The 23153-nt window shown below is 42.1% G+C and overlaps 1 protein-coding gene across 3 annotated transcripts in view; it reads right to left on the reverse strand.

Moving 5' to 3' along the window:
• Window positions 1–6555: 6555 nt before the first annotated feature.
• The window catches only part of LOC115177052 (mannosyl-oligosaccharide 1,2-alpha-mannosidase IC-like), a 183083-nt gene continuing 166485 nt past the window's right edge, over window positions 6556–23153 (reverse strand). For all 3 annotated transcript variants that reach the window (XM_029737517.1, XM_029737525.1, XM_029737535.1), the window contains exons 7-12: window positions 22945–23038; window positions 21404–21519; window positions 17827–18046; window positions 14438–14610; window positions 10298–10413; window positions 6556–8691 (exon numbers count right to left, since the gene is read on the reverse strand). In XM_029737517.1, the coding sequence (XP_029593377.1) occupies window positions 8547–8691; window positions 10298–10413; window positions 14438–14610; window positions 17827–18046; window positions 21404–21519; window positions 22945–23038 (864 nt within the window). In that variant the 3' untranslated portion in view covers window positions 6556–8546. The remainder of the gene's footprint in view (window positions 8692–10297; window positions 10414–14437; window positions 14611–17826; window positions 18047–21403; window positions 21520–22944; window positions 23039–23153) is intronic.

Below are 23153 nucleotides of genomic sequence, written 5' to 3' on the forward strand. Positions count from 1 at the left end.
AATATTGTGAGACAGCCAGGAAACACTGCACAGACAAAAACACCTTTCAGTTTAAACAATTATCCTGTAAACATATTTTGTATTCTAGAGTGTCCTCAGCCTATGTGTGTTCCAAAAAGCTTTTGCACATACCCATCAGAACACACATAATTGAGATGTGTTAAAAGCATAATGCAGGTTTTCCTTTAACAAAATTGTTATGGCTTGGAATAAACTAGGCAAAACTCACACCCATATTGATTTTAGGATACTGCTGTTAAAACAAAATGATGGTATGAAGCCCATTCAAAAGCACCTGCACAATAACAAGAGAAAACAATCTCCTATGTGAAAATACATAATATCGAAAGAGAGAGCTAGAGAGCCTTCAAACCATTGTCAGAACACCACCTGCTGAGAAATCAGGGCTCGTTCCAAAGTTTTTAAAGCCTTAAATCTCTCCAAACTGCAGTCACTGTAATGTGACAGAGAGGGCGGTATGCATTGTATACAGCGCTGTGAGTGACAACTGCATATTGATTACAATGAACTTGGTAGAACATTTGCGTTATATTAATCAGGACAGACATTCTGAAATAGGCTCTCTGATTATTCAAAGCCTGAGGAGAAAAAAAACAAAACATTAATTGGCATAAGAGCCTGCTTCACTCTGGCAACTGCTGACAGACTGCAAATCACCAGCTCCAAACACAGCATAAACAGTCATTGACGTTTACTGAGGCAGAATAATTTGCCATTGTTGTTTTGCTCACATTGACTTCTCTGTAATTTTAACCCTGAACCGCGTGACCTTGAATTACCATGCAATGCAGCAAACTACAGTACGAATCATACAATAGTTCACTGAATAGACTTTTGAACAAATTCCTCACTGGATGTCTTCTTCTGTTGAACTCAGTATTCATGAGGGTTGTGTTCAGTAGTAATGAAACGAAAGGAAACGTTACAAAACGAGGAGGTACTATCTGGAATTGTCCAATAAGAAAGGTTTATTTCTGTTTCCGTTGTAAAATATTTTGCTACAGTGTTCTCTAATGAACATGAGGTCCCAGTGCTATTGTGGACGTCTGTGTTAGCAGCTGATGATGCAGCTGTGATTGCTCCTTCTCCCTAAACAAGGTGTTGGTAGCTGGGGGACCCAGGACTATTCGACCTTGAGAAATACTGGCGATGCAGTTTTCTGACAGACCAATCAGCATGCCTTTGTTCTGGGGAATCTGCTCAACACACACCCACATGCACCCAGACTCACGAGCGTTTGGCCAGTAACTGAAAGGTCGCTGGTTCAAATCCCAGAGCCAGCATGGTGGAAAAATCTGCTGTTCTGCCCTTGACTAAGGCAGTTAACCCCCAACAACAACTGCTCTCCTGGTGCCAATGAGGTGGATGTCGATTAAGGCCGCCCCCCACACCTCTCTGATTCAGAAATTGGGTTAAATACGGAAGACACACTTTGTTTGAATGCATTCATTTAAGCAACTGATTAGGTATCCCTTTTCACGTGCACACAGTTGGAGAAAACATAAATCCTTGCCTCCTCTCACAAGCTGGGTGACTTGGAAGACACCATGGAAAATTCCAGAATTAGGCCTCTATTATGATCATGTTGAACAGCAATGTGAGTATGCCTGTATGCCCTGGAAAAATAGGATCATTTCCCAACATCATACAATCTTGACATTAAGATTTGATAATCATGAAATTGGACAAAAACATCAGTTTTCATAGAGATTGGATTAGCAACGTAATCCAATAATGAAACCTTTAAGCTTCATCAAATAAAGTGTCATTATCTCCTGAAGGTATGTATTTCGTTCTCTTGGCAATGCATTCAAATCAATATCATTCTTACTGAATATAGTCCTGTCCTCCAAGCAACAGCAAGCATCCGTTTCCCCCACCCAAATAAAGCAGAGTTAGAGTAGAACAATGCTTGTATGCAATACATCAACAGATGCTATACTATAAATGTTGTGCTCCATTTTCATCGCACTGAAACAAAAGCAGCCATTAAACTGCTATATCTCCAACTGAGGGAAACATAAGGATAGATTTGAGCGAGGATAGAGATTCATTGAATCTGAAAGGAAAGAGGTTCATTAGAATTTGATCATGCTTGAGGAAATGCTGAATGTTTTTGCCTCCATTGTTTGACCTTTAGTCTGTCATAATCAGGCCTGCTATTTTTTTTTTAAATCCTTTATTTAACTAGGCAAGTCAGTTAAGAACACATTCTTATTTTCAATGACAGCCTAGGAACAGTGGGTTAACTGCCTTGTTCAGGGGCAGAATGTCAGATTTTTTTTACCTTGACAGCTCAGGGATTTGATCTTGCAACCTTTTGGTTACTAGTCCAATGCTCTAACCACTAGGCGGTAGCCACCCATGCTCAAAAGAGGACTTTATGAAACATGAAAGTCTATCACAACATACAGTAAGGAATAAAACAGGTTGAGGGTGTTTTTCACCTTTACTTTCCCCCTATGTTTCTTCCATCCTTTTCCATCGAACAAGGACACAGAATTGTCTGGCAGAGTCCGCCTTTGGAAAATTGGCCTTACACTGCAAAGAGCTGTCAAAAACAAACCCGTCCTTTCACAAGATTAGATATGGGCAGTTTCTTCTTTTTTGCTGAAGTATTATCCTGAAAATCTTTCAATTGTTTCTCGTTTCTTACTCTTCAAAACCCCGAGAGAAAATAACCACTTAATAAACCATGAAAGTGTACACAGACAAGACACAAGGAGAGAGAGGGGGCAGGGGTAAAAGCCATTGAGCGTGAAGTTAAATCTTGATCTTATGAAGTTAAATCTTGAAGAGGGAGGTTATAAGGAAATGAATGATTGAGTCTGTCTCGCTGCATCCCTGGTCACCGGAAGAGACAGAGGGAAGTGAGCAGGCGTATGCTAATACAACACATCTCCCGCCCCTCTTCTTTACAGTACACACTGACGATAATAGAAATCCCCTGCCATTCCCCTTTGTTGTCCACACACACACCAGGTCCACGCCAAGCGCTGTCAGACCTTCCTCTGAAAGGCGGCCATATTGATCGCAGTACATTCACATAGGGCCCCAACACGGGGAGAGCTATGGAGGCCGTAAGTGAGCCGTGTGGGGGCGCCGAGACCAAGCTGTGAGAGGAAGATAACAATGGCCGCCCACTAAGCAGCGGTGACTGGCCCCCACCGTCTCCTCTGCTCTGTTTCACCAGAATTATTACGGGGGAAAAAAAGACAGGAGGGATTATCACTATCAGTCCCAGGTGCATTCAAATGGACAGTAATCCCCCCCCCCCCATCCATAGCCCCCAACACCGAACAGGGTTGCTCATGGATGCACACCACGCTCCCTTGTTCTCACCTTCCTTCTTTCTAAGAATTTAAAGCTAAGGCATCTCTTAGTATGTCAGCATGTCTTTGTCTCGGTTTGACTCAAAAAAACATTGTGTAAAGGAAAGAAAGTGGGACGCTTTCAGGCATTTCTTAGAAAATACTATTGTCTGTTTGTTTTTGTCTGCTTGACTTAAAACATTACCTAAGCAATGGACATTTGCTCTGTTGACAAAATGTGCCAAATATAATCTATTTTGTATCCATATAATACAATTCTAATAATTTGATTTGGATGAGCCATTCTGGTTACATGTGCAGGTATACTATTTGGAGCAGAATGAAATGAAATTGGCCCTCCTGTGATCCATTGGTGTGATGACTAAACCCACATTATTCATTTTCTATTCCTAATTGCTGGAACCTTACCTATCCTGGAGACTTCCCCCCCATCAATTAAATCTGTAATGAACTTCCCCTGTGCAAACAATGAAACAAATTTCATCACTCAGTGAGCACCTCATCTCCTCTCATGAAAATCAATGAGGAAAGATTACATTAAAACGCAAACTGATATACTAGCAATGAATCCAAGCAGCATAAAACCAGTGTTGGGGAAGCTATTCTGAAAATATAGTTTACCAAGCTACCAATTACTTCGTACCGGAAGAAGTTGAGCTACACTAAAGCTACTCTGAAGAATATGCAGTTTACTCAAAGTTACTTTGAAAGAGTAGTTCACTACATCCAAACTATTTTGTGATAAATTAGCATATGTAAATCTGAAATGTCATAAACAACAAATGGCAAGAACCGATCACTTTGGGGTTATGTGTTAACAGAATGTGTAATTTATCCTATTAAACACAAAAACAATTTTTTCAAGTGAAAATAAAGAAAGGGAAATATTTCCTACTCCAACCATGTTTGTTTTTTGCCCAAAAAGTTGTGTGTAGTTCCAGTAGTTAGCTACACCGCTAAATAGTAAACAAGTTAACTACTCAAAACACTAACTAGATTTGAAATTAGTTCAACTACCACTAAGCTACTGCAAAATGTAGTTAAATTACTAGTTGAACTAAACTCAGCAAAAAATTAAACGTCCTCTCACTGTCAACTGCGTTTATTTTCAGCAAACTTAACATGTGTAAATAGTTGTATGAACATAACAAGATTCAACAACTGAGACATTAACTGAACAAGTTCCACAGACATGTGACTAACAGAAATGGAATAATGTGTCTCTGAAGAATCAAAAGTAACAGTCAGCATCTGGTGTGGCCAACAGCTGCATTAAGTACTGCAGTGCATCTGCTCCACATGTACTGCACCAGATTTGCCCATTCTTGATGTGAGATGTTACTCCACTCTTCCACCAAAGCACCTGCAAGTTCCCGGTCATTTATGGGGGGAATGGCCCTAGCCAGACGTGCTCAATGGGATTGAGATCTGGGCTCTTCCCTGGCAGAACACTGACATTCCTGTCTTGCTGGAAATCCCGCTCATCATCCATCATGCTGGATGGTCATGTCAGGATGAGCCTGCAGGAAGGGTACCACATTAGGGAGGAGGATGTCTTCCCTGTAACGCACAGCATTGAGATTGCCTGCAATGACAACAAGCTCAGTCCGATGATGCTGTGACACACCGCCCCAGACCATGATGGACAATCCAAATTCAAATCGATCCTGCTCCAGTGTACAGGCCTCGGTGTAACGCTCATACCTTCGACGATAAACACGAATCCAACCATCACCCCTGGTGAGACAAAACCACGACTCGTCAGTGAAGAGCACTATTTGCCAGTGCTGTCTGGTCCAGCGACGGTGGGTTTGTGCCCATAGGCGACGTTGTTGTCTGTCATGTCTGGTGAGGACCTGCCTTACAACAGGCCTACAAGCCTTCAGTCCAGCCTCTGTCAGCCTATTGCGGACAGTTAGCACTGATGGATGGATTCGTTCCTGGTGTAACTCAGGCAGTTGTTGTTTCCATCCTGTACCTGTCCCGCAGGAGTGATGTTTGCATGTACCGATCCTGTGCAGGTGTTGTTACACGTGGTCTGCCACTGTGAGCACGATCAGCTGTCCGTCCTGTCTCCCTGTAGCGCTGTCTTAGGTGTCTCGCAGTACGGACATTGCAATTTATTGCCCTGGCCACATCTGCAGTCCTCGTGCCTCCATGCAGCATGCCTAAGGCATGTTCACACAGATGAGCAGGGAATTTGGGCATCTTCCTTTTGGTGTTTTTCAGAGTCAGTAGAAAGGCCTCTTTAGTGTCCTAAGTTTTCATAACTGTGACCTTAATTGCCTACCGTCTATAAGCTGTTAGTGTCTTAACGACCGTTCCAGAGGTGCATGTTCATTAATTGTTTATGGTTCATTGAACAAGCATGGGAAACAGTGTTTAAACCCTTTACAATGAAGATCTGTGAAGTTATTTGGATTTTTACGAATTATCTTTGAAAGAGAGGGTCCTGAAAAAGGGACGCTTCTTTTTTTGCTGAGTTTACATGTAGTTCATTACTCCCCAACACCGCGCAAAACTATGCATTTATGATAATGAAAGTTGTTGAGTTTTTGAGACATAGATGGCATAAAGTATGTCTAGATGTTATGCAAAGAACTACCTTCACAAGAGTTGTACTCAATGTACAGACTGTTTGAAGGCTTAGCTGGCGTGCCCTTCTATGTTCGGATCACTCTTTCACACTATACCTTCTGGCTTCACTTAACCAAACACCCACTGGCTTCACTCAACCAAACACTCAACCAAACACCCACCCCCCAGCAGTGTTTAGTGTACCTGGGCCCAGATTCACAAACTACTTCTTACAAGAGCCAAGAGCCATGTAAATATTTCTAACCTTGATGTCATGGAGAATGATCTTGTCTGATATTGATGTTGACAGCCTTGGTTGCTAAGGTATAGGAAACGTTGTATTGGTAGACCTGAAGCACAAAGCTACAGAAAGCAGAGCTTAGGAGCTTTGCAGATTTTCAGCATTGGTGGTACAGATACGTGATGAGGTTTCATATGTGAAGTATGGCGAAGCTCTTAGCTCTTCCATATCAAAAGGTTAAGTTGACAGTTGTGTATTCTGGAAATACACTTGGTCAATGTGTTGGAAGGTGAGGTCAAACATAGATTTTACACTCCATACAGTAAAAACCATAAGCAGAAATATTAGGGACAGACAAAAGAAATCCAGACAAAGCGAATGAAGTTGCTTTAAATGTACAAAGTTGCACAGGTCTTTTATCAGTATTTGAAAATATTCAACAATGAAAGATAAGTAATAACAATAATTAATATCAACCAGAACTATAATTAAAGTCAAACGTTTTTCCTCTTTTACAGAAACACCTGAGGGAAGCAAATTAAAAAGAAATGAAAATAATTATGTAATTAAGTGAAATAAATCACAAAAGAAACTGAAGTTAAGCTAATACAGGGGTCCATTACATTCATCCAGGTATGTACAGCACATTCTCTCCACAACTGTATTGGACAGCAGTGATGATATGAATAAGGATGAAATAGGAAAGCGCCATTCACATTCCCCTCTACGGTGTACATTTTAGCAAACCCTTAGCCTCAAGCCTAACTTCCCCACTGTGGATTTGAGAGAGCTGGAGCTCTCGATGAGGGCTGTTAACTTTGGCAAGCATATTTGAGCCCAGTCATACTAGGCAACTAGGACTAGCTGTGGTGATATTGCCTCTTGGGTGGTTGTGAGTGCTTGTGTTACAGTAACAGGACTGACACGTGCTACAGTCACAGGACTGACACTAGTGTCACAGTGTTATAGTAACAGGACTGACACGTGCTACAGTCACAGGACTGACACTAGTGTTACAGTAACAGGACTGACACGTGCTACAGTCACAGGACTGACACTAGTGTCACAGTGTTACAGTAACAGGACTGACACGTGCTACAGTCACAGGACTGACACTAGTGTCACAGTGTTACAGTAACAGGACTGACACGTGCTACAGTCACAGGACTGACACTAGTGTCACAGTGTTACAGTAACAGGACTGAGACTTGTGTTTTAGTCACAGGACTGACACTCGTTCTATTGTGTTGCAGTAATATGACTGTTACGATGTTGGTCACAGGACCGACACTTCTTACAGTCACAGGACAGACACTCGTTGTATAGTATTACAGTCACAGGACTGACACCCGTTCTACAGTGTTACAGTAACAGGACTTACACTTGTGTTACAGTGGTACAATAACAGGACTGACACTTGTGTTAAAGTCACAGGACTCACACAATGTGAAGTTACGCTCTGGAAGGCGGTGAAGAGGATTCAACACAGTCTTGGCTTTATGAAAATATGTCACCAGTATTGTACTCAAAACAAATTATACAGAAAAAATGTATAAAAATGGTCCCTGGACATGTAAGACACTCCCTCTCTCCAACAACCTCTTCAGTTTTCAATTTTTCCCATGCCTGTTATTATTCATTTAACCTGTTTCTGCAAAGAAACTCTGAATAAACAATAATTTAAGGTGGATTTTGAGTATTACATTTCACAATTGTCTATACATTTAATATTCAACACCATTCAACAATCCATATTAGTCTGTCATCTTACTATTGGTCAAATCTCACCACAAAAATAATATGTTTAGGGAATTATGAGGGGGTGAACAAAAAAACGAACAACTTTGGTCAAAGAGACAGAGAAAAAAGCCAGAAAAAAAGCAATGACAAGATCAAGTGAAATCATTAATCGATTGCGGTGAAAAACAGAATCAAAGAAAAAGCTCAGTGGTTTTCTCTCTCTCTCTCACACAATATGGCCCATAACACAGCACTCCTCCCATTACATTTGGGTCTGCAAGATACTCTTGGTTTCCTCACAGAGGAAAGAAGGAAAGAAAAAAGGTGCTCTTTTCATGAAAATCATGTTCGTCTTGATTGTCCACAGAAAGTAACGCCGGCAGGAAGTAGTCCCGGCCCGGCTCAAGGATATACAATCACAGCGTATACGACAAGATCCTTCACCGGAAAGGAATTGAAAGTCTGTGACAGGGCCCAAGGGACGTTGGCCCTGCATTTTGTTACGGTGTTGTTACCTGTGTGTAATGTTGTCATGTGTGTGTCTATGTGTGTGTTTGTATGCATGTGATGTAAGAATATGTGTTACTCTGTGTCTGTTCCGCAGGTTAGTTGTGCAGTGGTTGTACAGTAGGCTGCTACTTTGAGGTTGTCTTGTCGTGTGTCCCTCCCTCCCCCTGTAGGCAGCTCTTGCGGACGACGGGCAGGGGGTGAGCTTCTGTGTTGAACACCCAGTCCTCCAGAGGAAGCAGGTCATCGTCAGAGAAGAGCAGGTATAGATACCTGATAGGGACAAACAGCGTCAGTGTCTGGGGAAATGAACGGCTAGAATAAAGGATACACTGGCTAGTTTTCTCCTAGACTACGGCTATCTAAACAAATACATAACGGCTATAATGCTATTGTATGAGCCAATAAAACATGTTTTAATCATGGTTGGGCAATGATAGATGAATTACTGATGTAACGACATGACATTCTCCGCTTTTGTAAAACAAGCCTCTTTTGTAATTTCTCACGACTATTAAATGAATTATTGAATTATTGGCGAATACAATAAATGATGAACAACAGCAAGGTGAAGCGTGTGCTTATTTAAAGCCTGTCTTTTCTGAAAAACATTGAAATTATAACTCGTCTTACATCTCCTGAAAAGATTCAGTATAAAACACAGCTTTCTCCATTTTCCCACCAACGTTTTTTAAGGGTTCTTTATCTAAGGGGGCCCAGACGGCACTCACAAGTTCCTCATGGCTCTATTAGGTCCGATAGATCAACACTATGTGGATTGTCCACATCACCTAACCAGCCCAGAGCAAACTCTGAGTCTGAGAGGGGGCGCGATGAAGTCTTTCAGCTGAATCAGAATGGGAATTCCTCAATTTCTTTTCCTTTCGTGATAAAAAAAAAACCCAAAACACCTTAGAATGGGTTTGTCTGTAAATGTCGAAATGAAGATACTGTGCTTGAGTGCACTCAACATATTGTGTGAATATCTTAAGACTAATGTGAGTGTTCTCACGATGGACAGGAAAGTCAATAGGGCGGAAAGTGTATACCAAAGCTAATGAGAAAAAAATGATTAATGCTTTAAAACCCTATAGAGTCTAAGCCAGGGAGATGGGGGTTCTACTAAGCTAGCGTATGGAATTGTTTTAAGATGGTCATACCAAGGATCATTTATCTATTTGATTTTAAGTTTTAGGATCCTTTTAAGGTATAAAAATAAAACAATTATTTTATGAAACATTGAATTTAGCCTTACTGCTATTAGCCCATAGAAATGCATTGAATAACAGCTTCATACATGGACAAACAAACAGATAGTCCCCCCCAAATATCTAAATGAAGTTTGTTCTGAACTGTCTGTCCTATATCTGAGAGATATAAAAGATCAGGAATTATTTCCTTTGTTCTTTTCTTGTGAGGCTTGTGGGCGTCCTAGAGCAAAACAACTGACATGAACATGTTTGTGAGAGTCATCTTTCCATAGAGGGGTCAAACTACTACAGGCGTTTTCGTGAGAAGACAGATTTTTCGGGATGTCTCATGGTCTGAGAAACCCCGCTCTAGCTCTGCCACCTTTCACCGCAGATGCGGAAGGGGCGACATCGGTGGATGCAGTGGATTGAGACGCAGCCCATGCAAAATGATATCTCTATCATAAACTGACAGATTTTGATGGGGATTTTTGTATTATGCTAATTTGATTGACTGTAGGGGGTTTTAAACTGCATATGCCATTTACTTCTTACTACTTCTCAGAAACTGTAAATGCCATTTACACTTAGCGAAATAAGCTCTGTAGCCGTTTACACATCTAAAAAGCAAAGTGTTTGCTGGTATATTCTCAGTAGGGGGGGATGTTGACTGGCCATGTTACACTTACTTGAGTGTCTCGGAGAGGAAAAAGCTTTGTTGCATGTTATCGTGGCTGACCGTCTGGGCATACACGTCCCGGATCCCAGAGAAACCAGCTTCGACTCGGCAGTGTTGCTCCAGAGCCTGGGGAGAAGAATAGAAAGAAGAGCGCAGGAGGGACGTTAATGTCAAAATGGACATGTATTATAACAGTAGTTAGCCAATGGGCACAGACGGTATCTTCCAGCCTATCGACGTAATGACTGCAATTCATATAAAAATCAAACTTCAGTAGTAGGACTGCAGCTCTCAAGTACTGGAGTTGGGCAACCTCGAATAAGGGAACGTTTGTCAAGGGGGTAGTCGTGTGCTAATCACCCTGGCTAGTTCTGCCCTCACACCGCTTTATCAGACGTAGCGTCGCAGGGCCCTAATAAGGGAACATGGGTGGTTTATGGAGAACCAGAGAGAGATGCGTCAACCTAGTACCGTGTCCTCAAACACCCTCTTTTACCTCACAGCACATTCACCTCATACGACACCAAACATAAAGCCTACTTATATTAAGGCCTTGTCTGGGGCACCTTATACAATATTCAACGGCATCCAGCAGCACGAGTGAGAACAAGAGGTTGGGGTTGAGGTGGTAAGTGGGGGCAGAGCTAACAATGTGGCTGTAGAAAGGACACCTTAGCCATTGCAACGGGGGTTGGGATGATAGATTTAGCATTCATTTTGTGTGATCGGGTTGACACATGCATTAATTATGGGGCACAAAGGTTGGCGGCAAAACCCACACTTTGCTTCTTCTCGTGCAGATCCAACAGCAAGAGCGGGGGTCTGTGTTAATTATGGTGCATTAGTCTGCCTTTGTCAAGGGGTAATAATATGCTAATCAGCCTGGCTAGTTCTGCCCTCACACTGCTTTGTCAGATGTAGCATCGCAGGGCCTTGACCGTGTTCAATTATATGTACTGTACATTTGTTCCTCGAGAGAACACGTATGGACAGAGACCAGTACAGATGTCAGATCTTAATTTGACCCCTTTTGTCGCAGGAGGAAAATCCGATTTTTAAAAAATCTATTGTTTTATTATATGTTGAAGGCAAGCAACAGGTATAATAAATTATTGGTTTTCTCAGTGCCTATGTGGTCCTACGGTTACAGCCACTAAACCCGGCACACATATGCCAGAGTTGGCATGGCATCGAATCCGGCCCACTACACTTTGACTCATGGATGAATGTATTTTCTTGACGCATTAATTCCGTGCGTTTACAGGATTAATTGCGCAGGGTTACAGCACAGGTGTCAAACTCATTCCACGGAGGGCCGAGTGTCTGTGGGTTTTCGCTCCTCACTTGTACTTGATTGATGAATTAGGGTCACTAATTAGTAAGGAACTCCCCACACCTGGTTGTCTAGGGCTTAATTTAAAGGAAAAAACTAAAACCTGCAGACACTAGGTCCTCCATGGAATGAGTTGGACACCCCTGGGTTACAGGGTTAAAACCGAAACAACTCGAAGGTTAACAGTTCGGGGTAGGCAACCCTATTCCTGGAGAGCCGCAGTGTATGCTGGTTTTTGATTTAACCGACCTGGAAGACCAGGTGTGTTGAATTTAGTCAATCACTGAACTGATCAATTAGCTCAGTTGGTCAGTTCAGTGATTGACTAAATTCAACACACACGGTTGGTATTGTAATCAGAAAAACTTTGTCCTTTTTGAACAGAAGGGCGATTTATCTATTTGACAAACATACCGTGCAATCGAAATAAAGTATTTAATCCTTTACCATGGCAATTCTACTATGGCAAATACCCAACACTGTATGAATGGAAACTGTTGGTGTAACCTATTGTTATTATTTTATTTGTTTCCTATTTATGTTATCCTAAAGTGTTTGGTATGGTCATTTCTGAACAAGATCAGGTTAAAAATATCCCTGGAAGAATATTTGAAATGTGTAAATAAATCAAGTCAATTGGGAGATTGATTTACAGTTGAAGTCGGAAGTTTACATAGACTTAGGTTGGAGTCATTAAAACTAATTTTTCAACCACTCCACACATTTCTTGTTAACAAACTATAGTTTTGGCAAGTCGGGCTAGGATATCTACTTTGTGCATGAAGCTAGTCATTTTTCCAACAATTGTTTACAGACAGATTATTTCACTTATAGTTCACTGTATCACAATTCCAGTGGGTCAGAAGTTTACATACACTAAGTTGACTGTGCCTTTAAACAGCTTGGAAAATTCTACAAAATTATGTCATGGCTTTAGAAGCTTCTGATAGGCTAATTGACATCATTTGAGTCAATTGGAGGTGTACCTGTGGTTGTATTTCAAGGCCTACCTTCAAACTCAGTGCCTCTTTGCTTGACATCATGGGAAAATCAAAAGAAATCAGCCAAGACCTCAGTAAGATAATTTTAGACCTCCACAAGTCTGGTTCATCCTTGGGAGCAATTTCCAAATGCCTGAAGGTACCACGTTCATCTGTACAAACAATATAACAAACAAAGCAAGTATAAACACCATGGGACCACGCAGTCGTCATACCGCTCAGGAAGGAGACACGTTCTGTCTCCTAGAGATTAACGTACTTTTGTTCGAAAAGTGCGAATCAATTCCAGAACAACAGCAAAGGACCTTGTGAAGATGCTGGAGGAAACAGGTACAAAAGTATCTATATCCACAGTAAAACGAGTCCTATATCGACATGGGGGAGGCTTACAAGCCGAAGAACACCATCCCAACCGTGAAGCACGGGGGTGGCAGCATCATGCTGTGGGGATGATTTGCTGCAGGAGGGACTGGTGCACTTCACAAAATAGATGGCATCAAGAGGACAGAAAATTATGTGGATATATTGAAGCAACATCTCAAGACGTCACTCAGGAAGTTAAAGCTTGGTCACAAATGGGTCTTCCAAACGGCCAATGACCCCAAGCATACTTCCAAAGTTGTGGCAAAATGGCTTAAGGACAACAAAGTCAAGGTATTGGAGTGGCCATCACAAAGCCCTGACCTCAATCCTATGGACAATTTGTGGACAGAACTGAAAAAGCGTATGTGAGCAAGGAGGCCTACAAACCTGACTCAGTTACACCAGCTCTGTCAGGAGGAATGGGCCAAAATTCACCCAACTTATTGTGGGAAGCTTGTGGAGGGCTACCCAAAACATTTGACCCAAGTTAAACAATTTAAAGGCAATGCTACCAAATACTAATTGAGTGTATGTAAACTTCTGACCCACTGGGTATGTGATGAAAGAAATAAAACCTGAAATAAATCACTCTCTACTATTATTCTGACATTTCACATTCTTAAAATAAAGTGGTGATCCTAACTGACCTAAGACAGGGAATCTTTACTAGGATTAAATGTCAGGAATTGTGAAAAACTGAGTTTAAATGTATTTGGCTATGGTGTATGTAAGCTTCCGACTTCAACTGTATTTGTGCCAGAAAGGCGTGGTAGATCTACACGGTAGGCCTATATGCGCACGCTGAAGGCAGCGGCCCTAGCAGCTAGACCACCTCAGGCCACGACTGAACTACATTTTGACCTTTGGATACACTTGAAACTTGTATGTTGTAACCTAGTGTAGACCAATACTTATCTTGTGTTATTAAGCTATATAAAATGATAAAACCACAGTTGATGTGTATGGCTGCATTTCAGATACATTTTTGTACATTTGAATGTTACAACAATAGGACCTAGGCCTAGCATTTAAGCGAAGGAGAGAGAAAATGATTTTGATAGCAAGCCCTGATCCAAATGACTCGACTGCCCCCACATGGTGAAAAGATAGCTGCTATTTTTCAGGGACTCGTTTGAATTTCCTGATGCAGCAGGAAAATTCTCTGCCACAAGAGTGATCAAGTTAAGATCCGACATCTGAATGTGTTTTTAATCATATTTCAACAACACATTCTAGAATCACTGTTTTATTGTTCTTTTAAACATCCTTGTTAAATGCACTTTAATGATAAGCACCAGCTCTCCACTCATTTTAAACTCATTGCTCATCAAAATGTAACAGATAAAACCAGAAGATATTTTGGAGATAAAGTACCAGAGTTACAAGTCATTACTTTAGTGACATTATGGCTGCATCATGAAGACCGTGCAACGTTAACGTCTGCGTGACTCACCTCCACTGCCTCCCAGCCCCACTCCCGGTACTTGGGGTCATGGGTTAACCTCCACATGTACATGTAGCTCTCGATGACCTCCGGCCGCAGGATGTAGTATCTGTCACTCAGTCTGGTCGCTGTGGCTTCTGCCCCACCGTCGAATCGGAATGCCTCGGGCCCTAATTTCGTAGCTAAATGGAGATTAGAGAGACACAGAGTGAACAGATTAAATGATGTACTTAAAAAAAAAAAACACGGGGGATGAGGAATTTTATTTGAGTCAATTTATATTTAAGTTAATCGTTTGTTCAATCAGTCTTCTGAGATACTGAAAAAGAAAAATCAAAACGTACAACATAGCCGTGGGTGAATTAGCAACGCACTATAAATAATATAGCCCTGGCACACAGTCGCGATTCCAACGTTACGCTCTAAAAAGTCATGGAAAATGAGCTCTACAATAAAGACCTGTTCCCCAGTTGGTCTTGTAATCCAGATGGTCTACACATTCTCTCTCTGTTAGCCGGCTGCCACTCTGGAAGGCCATAGCGACAGCATGTGAACAGGATTCCCATCTACAGTAGCACAATGGCTGCTATTCTGGGTAGCAATTTCTCTTACATTAGGAGTTCAGGTTAAGGGCATTGGCATGGCAACATTTCACATTTTGAATCGCAATCAGGATGTGTGTGTATTACTACGTGTGTTACATGTTTCACATATTGTGTTTTTCCCCCAAACCGTAGTGGGATATTTGCCAGGTCAAAAAAAACACGTCCCATTTGCATTTTCACATGTGAAATCACACACGTTAAGCTTAAATTTCACGTGAAATTATATTTCACATGTTCACATGTTAACACCATCTTTTCACATGAGGAGAGTAACATGTTTTCACCTTACATGTGAATTGCAGTTTGTGAATATCGGATATGCAGTTACATTTCACATGCAAGTTCACATGTGGGGTTGAAATAATGTTATTCCCCTCACACGCGAAAAGATGGCGTTACATGTTGCAGTAGCAAAACTTCCACTGGTGGAATTAGGGTGACCACATCTAAAAAGCCCAACTGTGGGACAAGGGAACGATTTTGCGAGACAGTCACGGAACAGTGGACAGAATTTTCTACAATTCTTACAGGTTAATGGATCCAGTTCAAATGGCGACATGGTTCTGCTGTATGAAGGTCACTGCCTGTTAAAGGGGCAATCCTTAGTTGCTACATCCATTTTTGGACTTTCTCACTGTAGTCACAACATCCATCTGGCAAGAGAGGAATGAGAGCAGCCATGGCCGTCGTGGCATTTCACTCCTCGACATCATCTCCTTTCTATTTCAGTACACACGACCGACTCCAACTTTCTCAACTCTTTTTAGAACAGACAGCCCATCTGTCTTCTGAACTATTGACTGTTTTATGTTTCTATACATCAACTCCGATCCAACCTTCATCTCCTCCCCAACAGCGAGGCACATTAGCCAATGATGGAAAACTTTCAGACATTTTCTCTCATGTCTGAATCGATAGCCCCAATGCTGCCTGGCCTGTCTTGGCTAGGAGACGGGGGCCAGCCGGCCCTGTTGTGTTGATGGCACAGATCCAGACTCAGAGAGGAGCGGCAGAAGGAGAAACCCTTTTAACCTCCTTTCTCACTCCAAAGGCATCCAATACAGAAGCTAAGAGGCTCTGAAGTGAAATATTGAGTAGCCCTCTAATGAGAAGGGGAATAAAATGAAGAATGAAACAAAAAAAAAAGCAGAGGATGGCAATAAAAAGGAGGCGGCGCCTTTTGGATGAGGAGATCAAACGTCTTCTAAGTATATCGAGAAACCTGTTATGCGATGAGTCACATTAGCTGTATTTTCAGGATGAAACCAGTCTGCTCACCATGTGGTGGAAACACTCAAAATTTATTTCCGAAGAATATATTTCCGTGAAGTGTCAGGGCCAAGGATGAGAAATCAAGTTCAAGCAAGTTTTTTCCCAAAAGTGAACACAACTCTCTTTTTCTCTGTCTTTTAGATTCCCTCGAGTTCATTCTCCATCCAGACAGTGCACAGTAAATAAAGGATAGTTGCTATCACAGTTAAAAAAAAATGTTGGGTTGAATTGACTCTACTGGGAGTTTTCCTAACCCTCGGGAATGATACGCTCCCTGGAGTTAGTGTTGATAACTGGAGTTGATTGAGACGGAGTACTTTTAACTCCATTAAGAGTAACCATAATGTAATACAATAAATATTTAAATAAGGCTTTATACCATTATAACTCAAAGGAAATAAACTGAAAGAGAAATTTACTGGAGTTGATTATTAATTTAAAACAACATAGAAAAGTGAAAAATGGCAAGGGAGTTGATTAAAAGCAATACTGAAAAGAGTAAAATGGCAATTGGAGTTCAATTTATGCAACTCTTTTGAGTTGGATATTTACTCCATTTAGTGTGGTTCATATGAACACCATGATCAGAATAGTTTTAACACAAAATGGGGTTGGGACCATATAAACCCCAAAATACTGTAAAATGAACTCTTGTGATTTTACTGTGTGTCTGGAATCTCATCAAGACTTGAGGATCTTGGTCTTGTTTGATCTTCGCCCTCTCCAGGTTGAGTTGTACTACGAATCCCTTTCCGGTGGTCTCTGTGAGACTCTCATTCTCTGTTTATTCTACAAATGACGGACATCTTGGTATTTCTCTCCGTTCTGAATCACCCCTGGCTGCTTTCAAAAGAGGGTAGGACAGCATGAGTGCACATTGAAATGTCAAAAGATGATAAAGAATAATTTTGAATAACTTTTATTCCTCACACCAGAGACATGAGGTTCTGCAGCTCCCTATTAAGCCTTACACCCAGCTTTTGAGGTGTAGCTTCCAGCTAGGAGTGATTCTCTGGTTTATTCAGGGGGAAATGAAATGTAAATTGGCTGCAGATTTTTTTTATTTCCAATATGACTCAATCTCTCCCTGACAAAGGCCATGCAGCCGAAACGCTTCAGAGTTTTTCATCTTTGTTTCCATTGAACATGGCATACAAATAAAGGCATTTTAAATAATTATATGAAGAGTGACTTGATCCTCCATTCTTTTTGATGACCAATTCATCTCTTTTACCAAAGAGAACCTTCTATGTACAAAAACCTACTATGACTCAATCTCTCAATTTTTATTTTTATTTTGGGGGGGGGTCACCAAATTCCTTCACTTAACAAGATAGTCTAACAGCAATGGAATTTTAATGACTTTATAATGTCCTGCACAATAACAGGAAACGCTATAATTGCTCTGAATACCCAGAGCAACATCGAGACATTGGATATCCAGTATCCTTAATACTCAACTCATACCTGTCCTTGGTCACACAGATGTCCTATACTCAATGCCCTCCCAGTCCTACTCACCAGATCTACTATAGCTCTCATGGCAGGTGTGCGTAATCTCTGCAGCCAGGTCCAGGTAGTGCTGTCTCTTCTCTGGAGCGCCGTCGTCCGCGCCGATCACCACCATGCCCCCGGAGAAGCAGGCCAGGTGGCCCATCTTGTGGTCCAGGATGCCCCCCCTCCACTCCGCCATGTAGGTCAGCCCGCCAGGGGACTTCTGCACCAGGTTAGCCTCGATAGCCTGGGGGGGGGGGGGGGGTGAGACGATTGACATTTATAAATGGGTGAGACACAGATAAATCTATATTAACTGGCTGCACACTAAAGCATTTTTTTTCAACTCTGTGTTGCTCTGAATCCTGCTGGAACTGTGGTGGGGAAACATGGATAGCTTTTATACTAGACCACGGGGGGGACGGGGGGACGGACGGACGACGGCACACAGAAACATACACAGACAAACCTCCATTCACATACAGTAGCATACAGCTTTTCTACCTTAGAAATAGAATCCAGAATCTAGTCATTCTATATGTATGACTTCAACTCTGTGGGTTCTGAATGCTTCTGTTACTCTGAAACTGAGATGGGTGTTAGGTTCTTATTTTCAGAGTAAATAACTCACGGACACTAGAGAAGCGTAACCACATCTAATTCTTCCCAAAGGGTCGACACAGCTGTAACTCAGACAAACGACATTTCACACAAGCACTGATATTTAACCCTTTCCCCTAGGCTGAGTCCCCTCCTCCACATCTGAACAGCCAATGCATCTCTGTTGCTATACAGAACCTTAGTTATATCTGTTCTTCCTCACTTCATCTAACCTGACCTCTACTCTACTCCAAAGTGCTCACTCCTCTCCAACTCAAGGCTGTCATGGTTATTGATACCAGACTGTGTCCCCTCTCCTCCCAGAGGATCCCTGAGGGCTAACAATAACATATCCTGACAAAATGTAAACGTCATACATTACCTTCTCAGTGACATTGTTAGGTTCCAAGATCTCCACCCGTCTCCCTTACACTTTCCCAAAGCCACCTGACTCCTACACATAACCACTAACTTCTGATGTAGCAACCATTCTCTATCACCCCTCAGATACTATAGTATTACCTCTGATCTATCATGTCTCTAGTATAGCAATGTTCAAAGTTTACCCAGAATCCAACATGGGGAAACACTGGAAAAAAAAAGAAAAAAAAAAAGACTGAATTTGTTTTTCAATTTAAGTCTGATCTAAGAAGAAATACTGGAGAAGCAATTGGAAGGTCTGGAATACATTTCTATCTACAGCACAGGTGTCATGGCAGTGCTGGCTGGAAAGGCAGCTGCTTCAATTCGTGCGTACCCGAGTTGTTGTATGGCTTCTCCTATCCACAATGTCCTGTGGAAGCATGTTTTGTAGACATACTATCTATTCACATTGCCATCGTGAACAACGTGTCCATTTTGGTATGTGTGTCTGCATTCATTTATGGAATTATTTATACATCCTGTAACACGTGGACAGGTCTGTGGAAAATTGATGTCAAGTCTCCTTGACATTCTATTCTGTCTCCAGGAGAGAGAGAGAGAGAGGTGGAAATCCGGTGGAAACAAAGGAGAGATAGAGGGATGGACAGAGAGAGGGGGGAGAGAGAGAGAGAGTGTGTGAAACAGAGATAGAGAGCGGGAAAGCAGAGAGAGAGAGAATAGGGACAGAGGGAGACTTTAAGAGGAAATCTATTGAAGTTTCTCTCTCTCTCTCTCTCTCCCTGGTGCAATGTCTCCTGCCAGAGTTTGTCTTTCTTTGGAAAGTTAGGAAACAGAGTAAGGCATCTCAGGAGATCAATACCCAATGACTCGTTTTTCTCTCTCTCTCTCCCTCTCTCTCTCTCTCTCTCTCTCTCTCTCTCTCTCATTATGTGTTTGGATATAATGCAATGCATACCATCAACTTTTATGAAATGGCCAATCCACTGCCTAAATAGCTGAAAATAAGTTAATCTTGCTTCTAGCACATAAGACATCGATCAGTGCCATTGTCATTTGTATGGGTGGCTCCTGCAGGAATCAAACCGACGATCCTAAAACCTAGCAAGCATTTCTATGAAATCTTACCCACAGATTTGACACTGCTCATTAAAACATAAACTTCCCAGTACTCTAGTATACACTGAGTGTACAAAACATTAGGAACACCTTCCTAATATTGAGTTGCACTCCCTTTTGCCCTGAGAACAGCCTAAATTCATCGAGGCATGGACTCTACAAAGTGTCGAAAACGTTCCACAGGGATGCTGGCCCATGTTGACTCCAATGCTTCACACAGTTGTGTCAAGTTGGCTGGATGTACTTCGGGTGATACCATTCTTGATACACACGGGAAACTGTTGAGCATGAAAAACCCAGCAGCATTGCAGTTCTTGACACACTCAAACCGGTGCACCTGCCACCTACTACCATACCCCATTCAAAGGCACTTAAATCTTTTGTCTTGCCCATTCACACTCTGAATGGCACACATACACAATCCATGTCTCAAGGCTTAAAAATCTTTCTTTAACCCGTCTCCTCCCCTTCATCTGCACCGATTGAAGTGGATTTAACAAATGACATCAATAAGGGATCATAGCTTTCACCTGAATCCACCTGGTCAGTGTAAGTCATGGAAAGAGGTGTTCATAATGTTTTGAATGCTACTGTAATTCATGTTTCCCCATGACCGCATTCCTTAGGGGCAGATATGGTGAGACGTTTCTAATTAGGCGTTGTTTTCCGTCACCATGTTGTTGGGATTCATTGAAATGTGTGGCATTTCACACAGGGTCTTAATTAGCATCCAAGGGGACGTTCACTTTGTATCTATTAATTAGTATCTACCTTTGTAAGCTTATGCATTATTTGAATAGTAATGCAAATGAATACTGTACTAGCTACGCTTGAGAGCACCATACAAACACAAACAGTATGGCTATGATACCAGAAAACTATAACTGTTTTAAATACCAGGCCACAGGAGAGAGATTGTCTATAATTCATGTATTTGCCTCTGGCTTGACCCTCCAATGAGCAAATAGTCTCATCAGCCTAAAAGACGAGCATCAATGGTATTTAAGGAGAATATATTGTGCTAATTGATGGCTGAGGGATTAGGTGTATGTGTGTGGAGGAGGTTGTGTGTGTCGTGCCATGTTTGTGAGGGTGTGTGTGTGGTGAGTGAGTGTGTGTGGCGGTGTGCGCGCGTGCGTGCGTGTAGGGCTGCCATATTTGCATGTGCACGTGCATGCTTGCGTGCATGAGAGTGTTTGCTCACGTGCATGTTTTGCGCGTATATTTCGAACTCTGTGTGCACACTCACACACGTGTGCGTGTGTGTCGCGTGTGTGCTCGTGCCTCCCAGGTTGCCGATACTCGTGGTGATATAGTGTAAAAGTCCGCTGAATTCTAAAACTACAGCGATAACAGACCCCAGTCCTCCTTTCCTTCGTTCCTTCCGGTCCACATATCCTTCTGTATTGCATATATCCGTTCCCTACAGTGCTTGCTGAGACAGAGCGGCCCCCTGACGGCAGCGGCAGGTCCCTCTCTGCGTGCTCTATGGGATTTCTCCTACCTCCAGAGCACTGTAGTACATCTTCTTAGCCTCCTCGTCCGTCTTGTCTGACATCAGATATGATTTGATCAGATACTCGTAGAAGCTATCCCCCAGGCCGCCAATGGAAACGTGATCTGTGAGAGGAAAAAGTGAGACATCTGACATTATTTCCGCACAGGGAGGGTCTTTTTCACAAACATTATTCTGTAGTCTCACAGGCAGGCGACCTTGGGTTTACTAAACCCAATAACCAACGAGTCAAATAGAATCATAGTGTACGTGGGAATCTCTTGTGGGATATGACAGACTGACTGATTTGTAGATTCATACTCTGAGTAACCTTAGCACAGAAAATAACATTGTCATTCTGGCTAGCTTTATCATGTACCCACACAGTTGTGGTTTTAATTGAAATAAAATTAGAATTGGTTGGTACAACTTCAGATATGAATACACTTGTGGTTGTTGATTCCCCCCCCCCCGCCTCCTACTCAATTTCATGCTAATTTAACAACTCTGGATAAGATACTGGGTTGGAGACGTTTTTTGTGCACTCACATATCCGCACACACATCCATGCAGGCAGGCAGGCAGGCAGGCAGGCACACCCACCCTCCACCACCACACACCCCTACACGCTGTGAAAGGTTATCACGCAGCGTTCTGTTAGCCCTTGACAACAGAACAGCAGAGACTGGGGGAGATGTGTGTGTGAAGCCATGGTTTCTGCTCTGTGCCCAACGTGCCCATGCTGACAAAAACACAGGCCGGGCTGAACACCCACATTCCCTCTCCTTCCTCTCCTCCTTATCTACCTGCTTCATTAACCATTCACCCGCAACAACAATTAGCCCCATAATCAGCCAGATTAGGACTTTCAGGCCCACATCTTCAGATGCCGTCTCGGGCATCTCCCATTCCTCTGCCTTTCAGTTGAATCTGAAAAGATTCAATTTCCCGACGTAATTGGATTCATTATCATTTTAATAACCCAGAGCGAGGCGATTTACATCACTGCTTGAGACCGACATTGATAGTGAAAGGAAGAAAGGAAGAAAAGGGGATGGATGGATGACAAGGATGCGCCAAAGGATTTAAATAGAAGCGCTCCTGCAAGGTCGGAGGACTGTGTAGAAAGTCAGAAGATCAGTTCACGGACGACTAGAGTGTAATAATATGGAATTATAGTGTTCCTGTACAGTATAAAAAAAGCCTCGGAATTGCCTTTGACTGGGTTAACCAAAGACGTTCTTTACTGCTGTCCTATAATTACAAAGGTGGTGCTTGTATAGTGTCAAAAGCTTTCCTGTGGATACAGTATGTGAAGTGTGGGGACGGAAATGAAGCTAGCCCGCTAGCCAGATAGCACTTTTTAGGCCAGGCTAGTAGAAAATGTGGAGTGAAATGTTGTCTTCCCAAATATCGCATGGCACAGATTTTGTACCTTTGGCTAGTAGAATGTAGAAATTCCAGTCTACTAGTGTGGCTGGCCAGTGCCCTTATGTTCCATGATAATAATATAATAATGTGTATCCTCTTCGGTGGAGGCCAGTACTCACGTTGGACCCAGTTGCCACTGACGGGACTCAAGAAGTTAGGATAGAGACCGTGAGGTTTCTCGATTTTGTTCAACAGCTTTCGGATATTCATAACCTGCAACACCACACAGTAAAAAATACATTAGCTCTGAATGAAAAATAACTGTAGAGAGGATTTCAACTTTGGCATCACATATGCTTCTAAATTGATTTAAATGTCCTTGTACCCT

Source organism: Salmo trutta, chromosome 3 (assembly GCF_901001165.1).
Source record: "Salmo trutta chromosome 3, fSalTru1.1, whole genome shotgun sequence".
NCBI classification, from domain to species: domain Eukaryota; kingdom Metazoa; phylum Chordata; class Actinopteri; order Salmoniformes; family Salmonidae; genus Salmo; species Salmo trutta.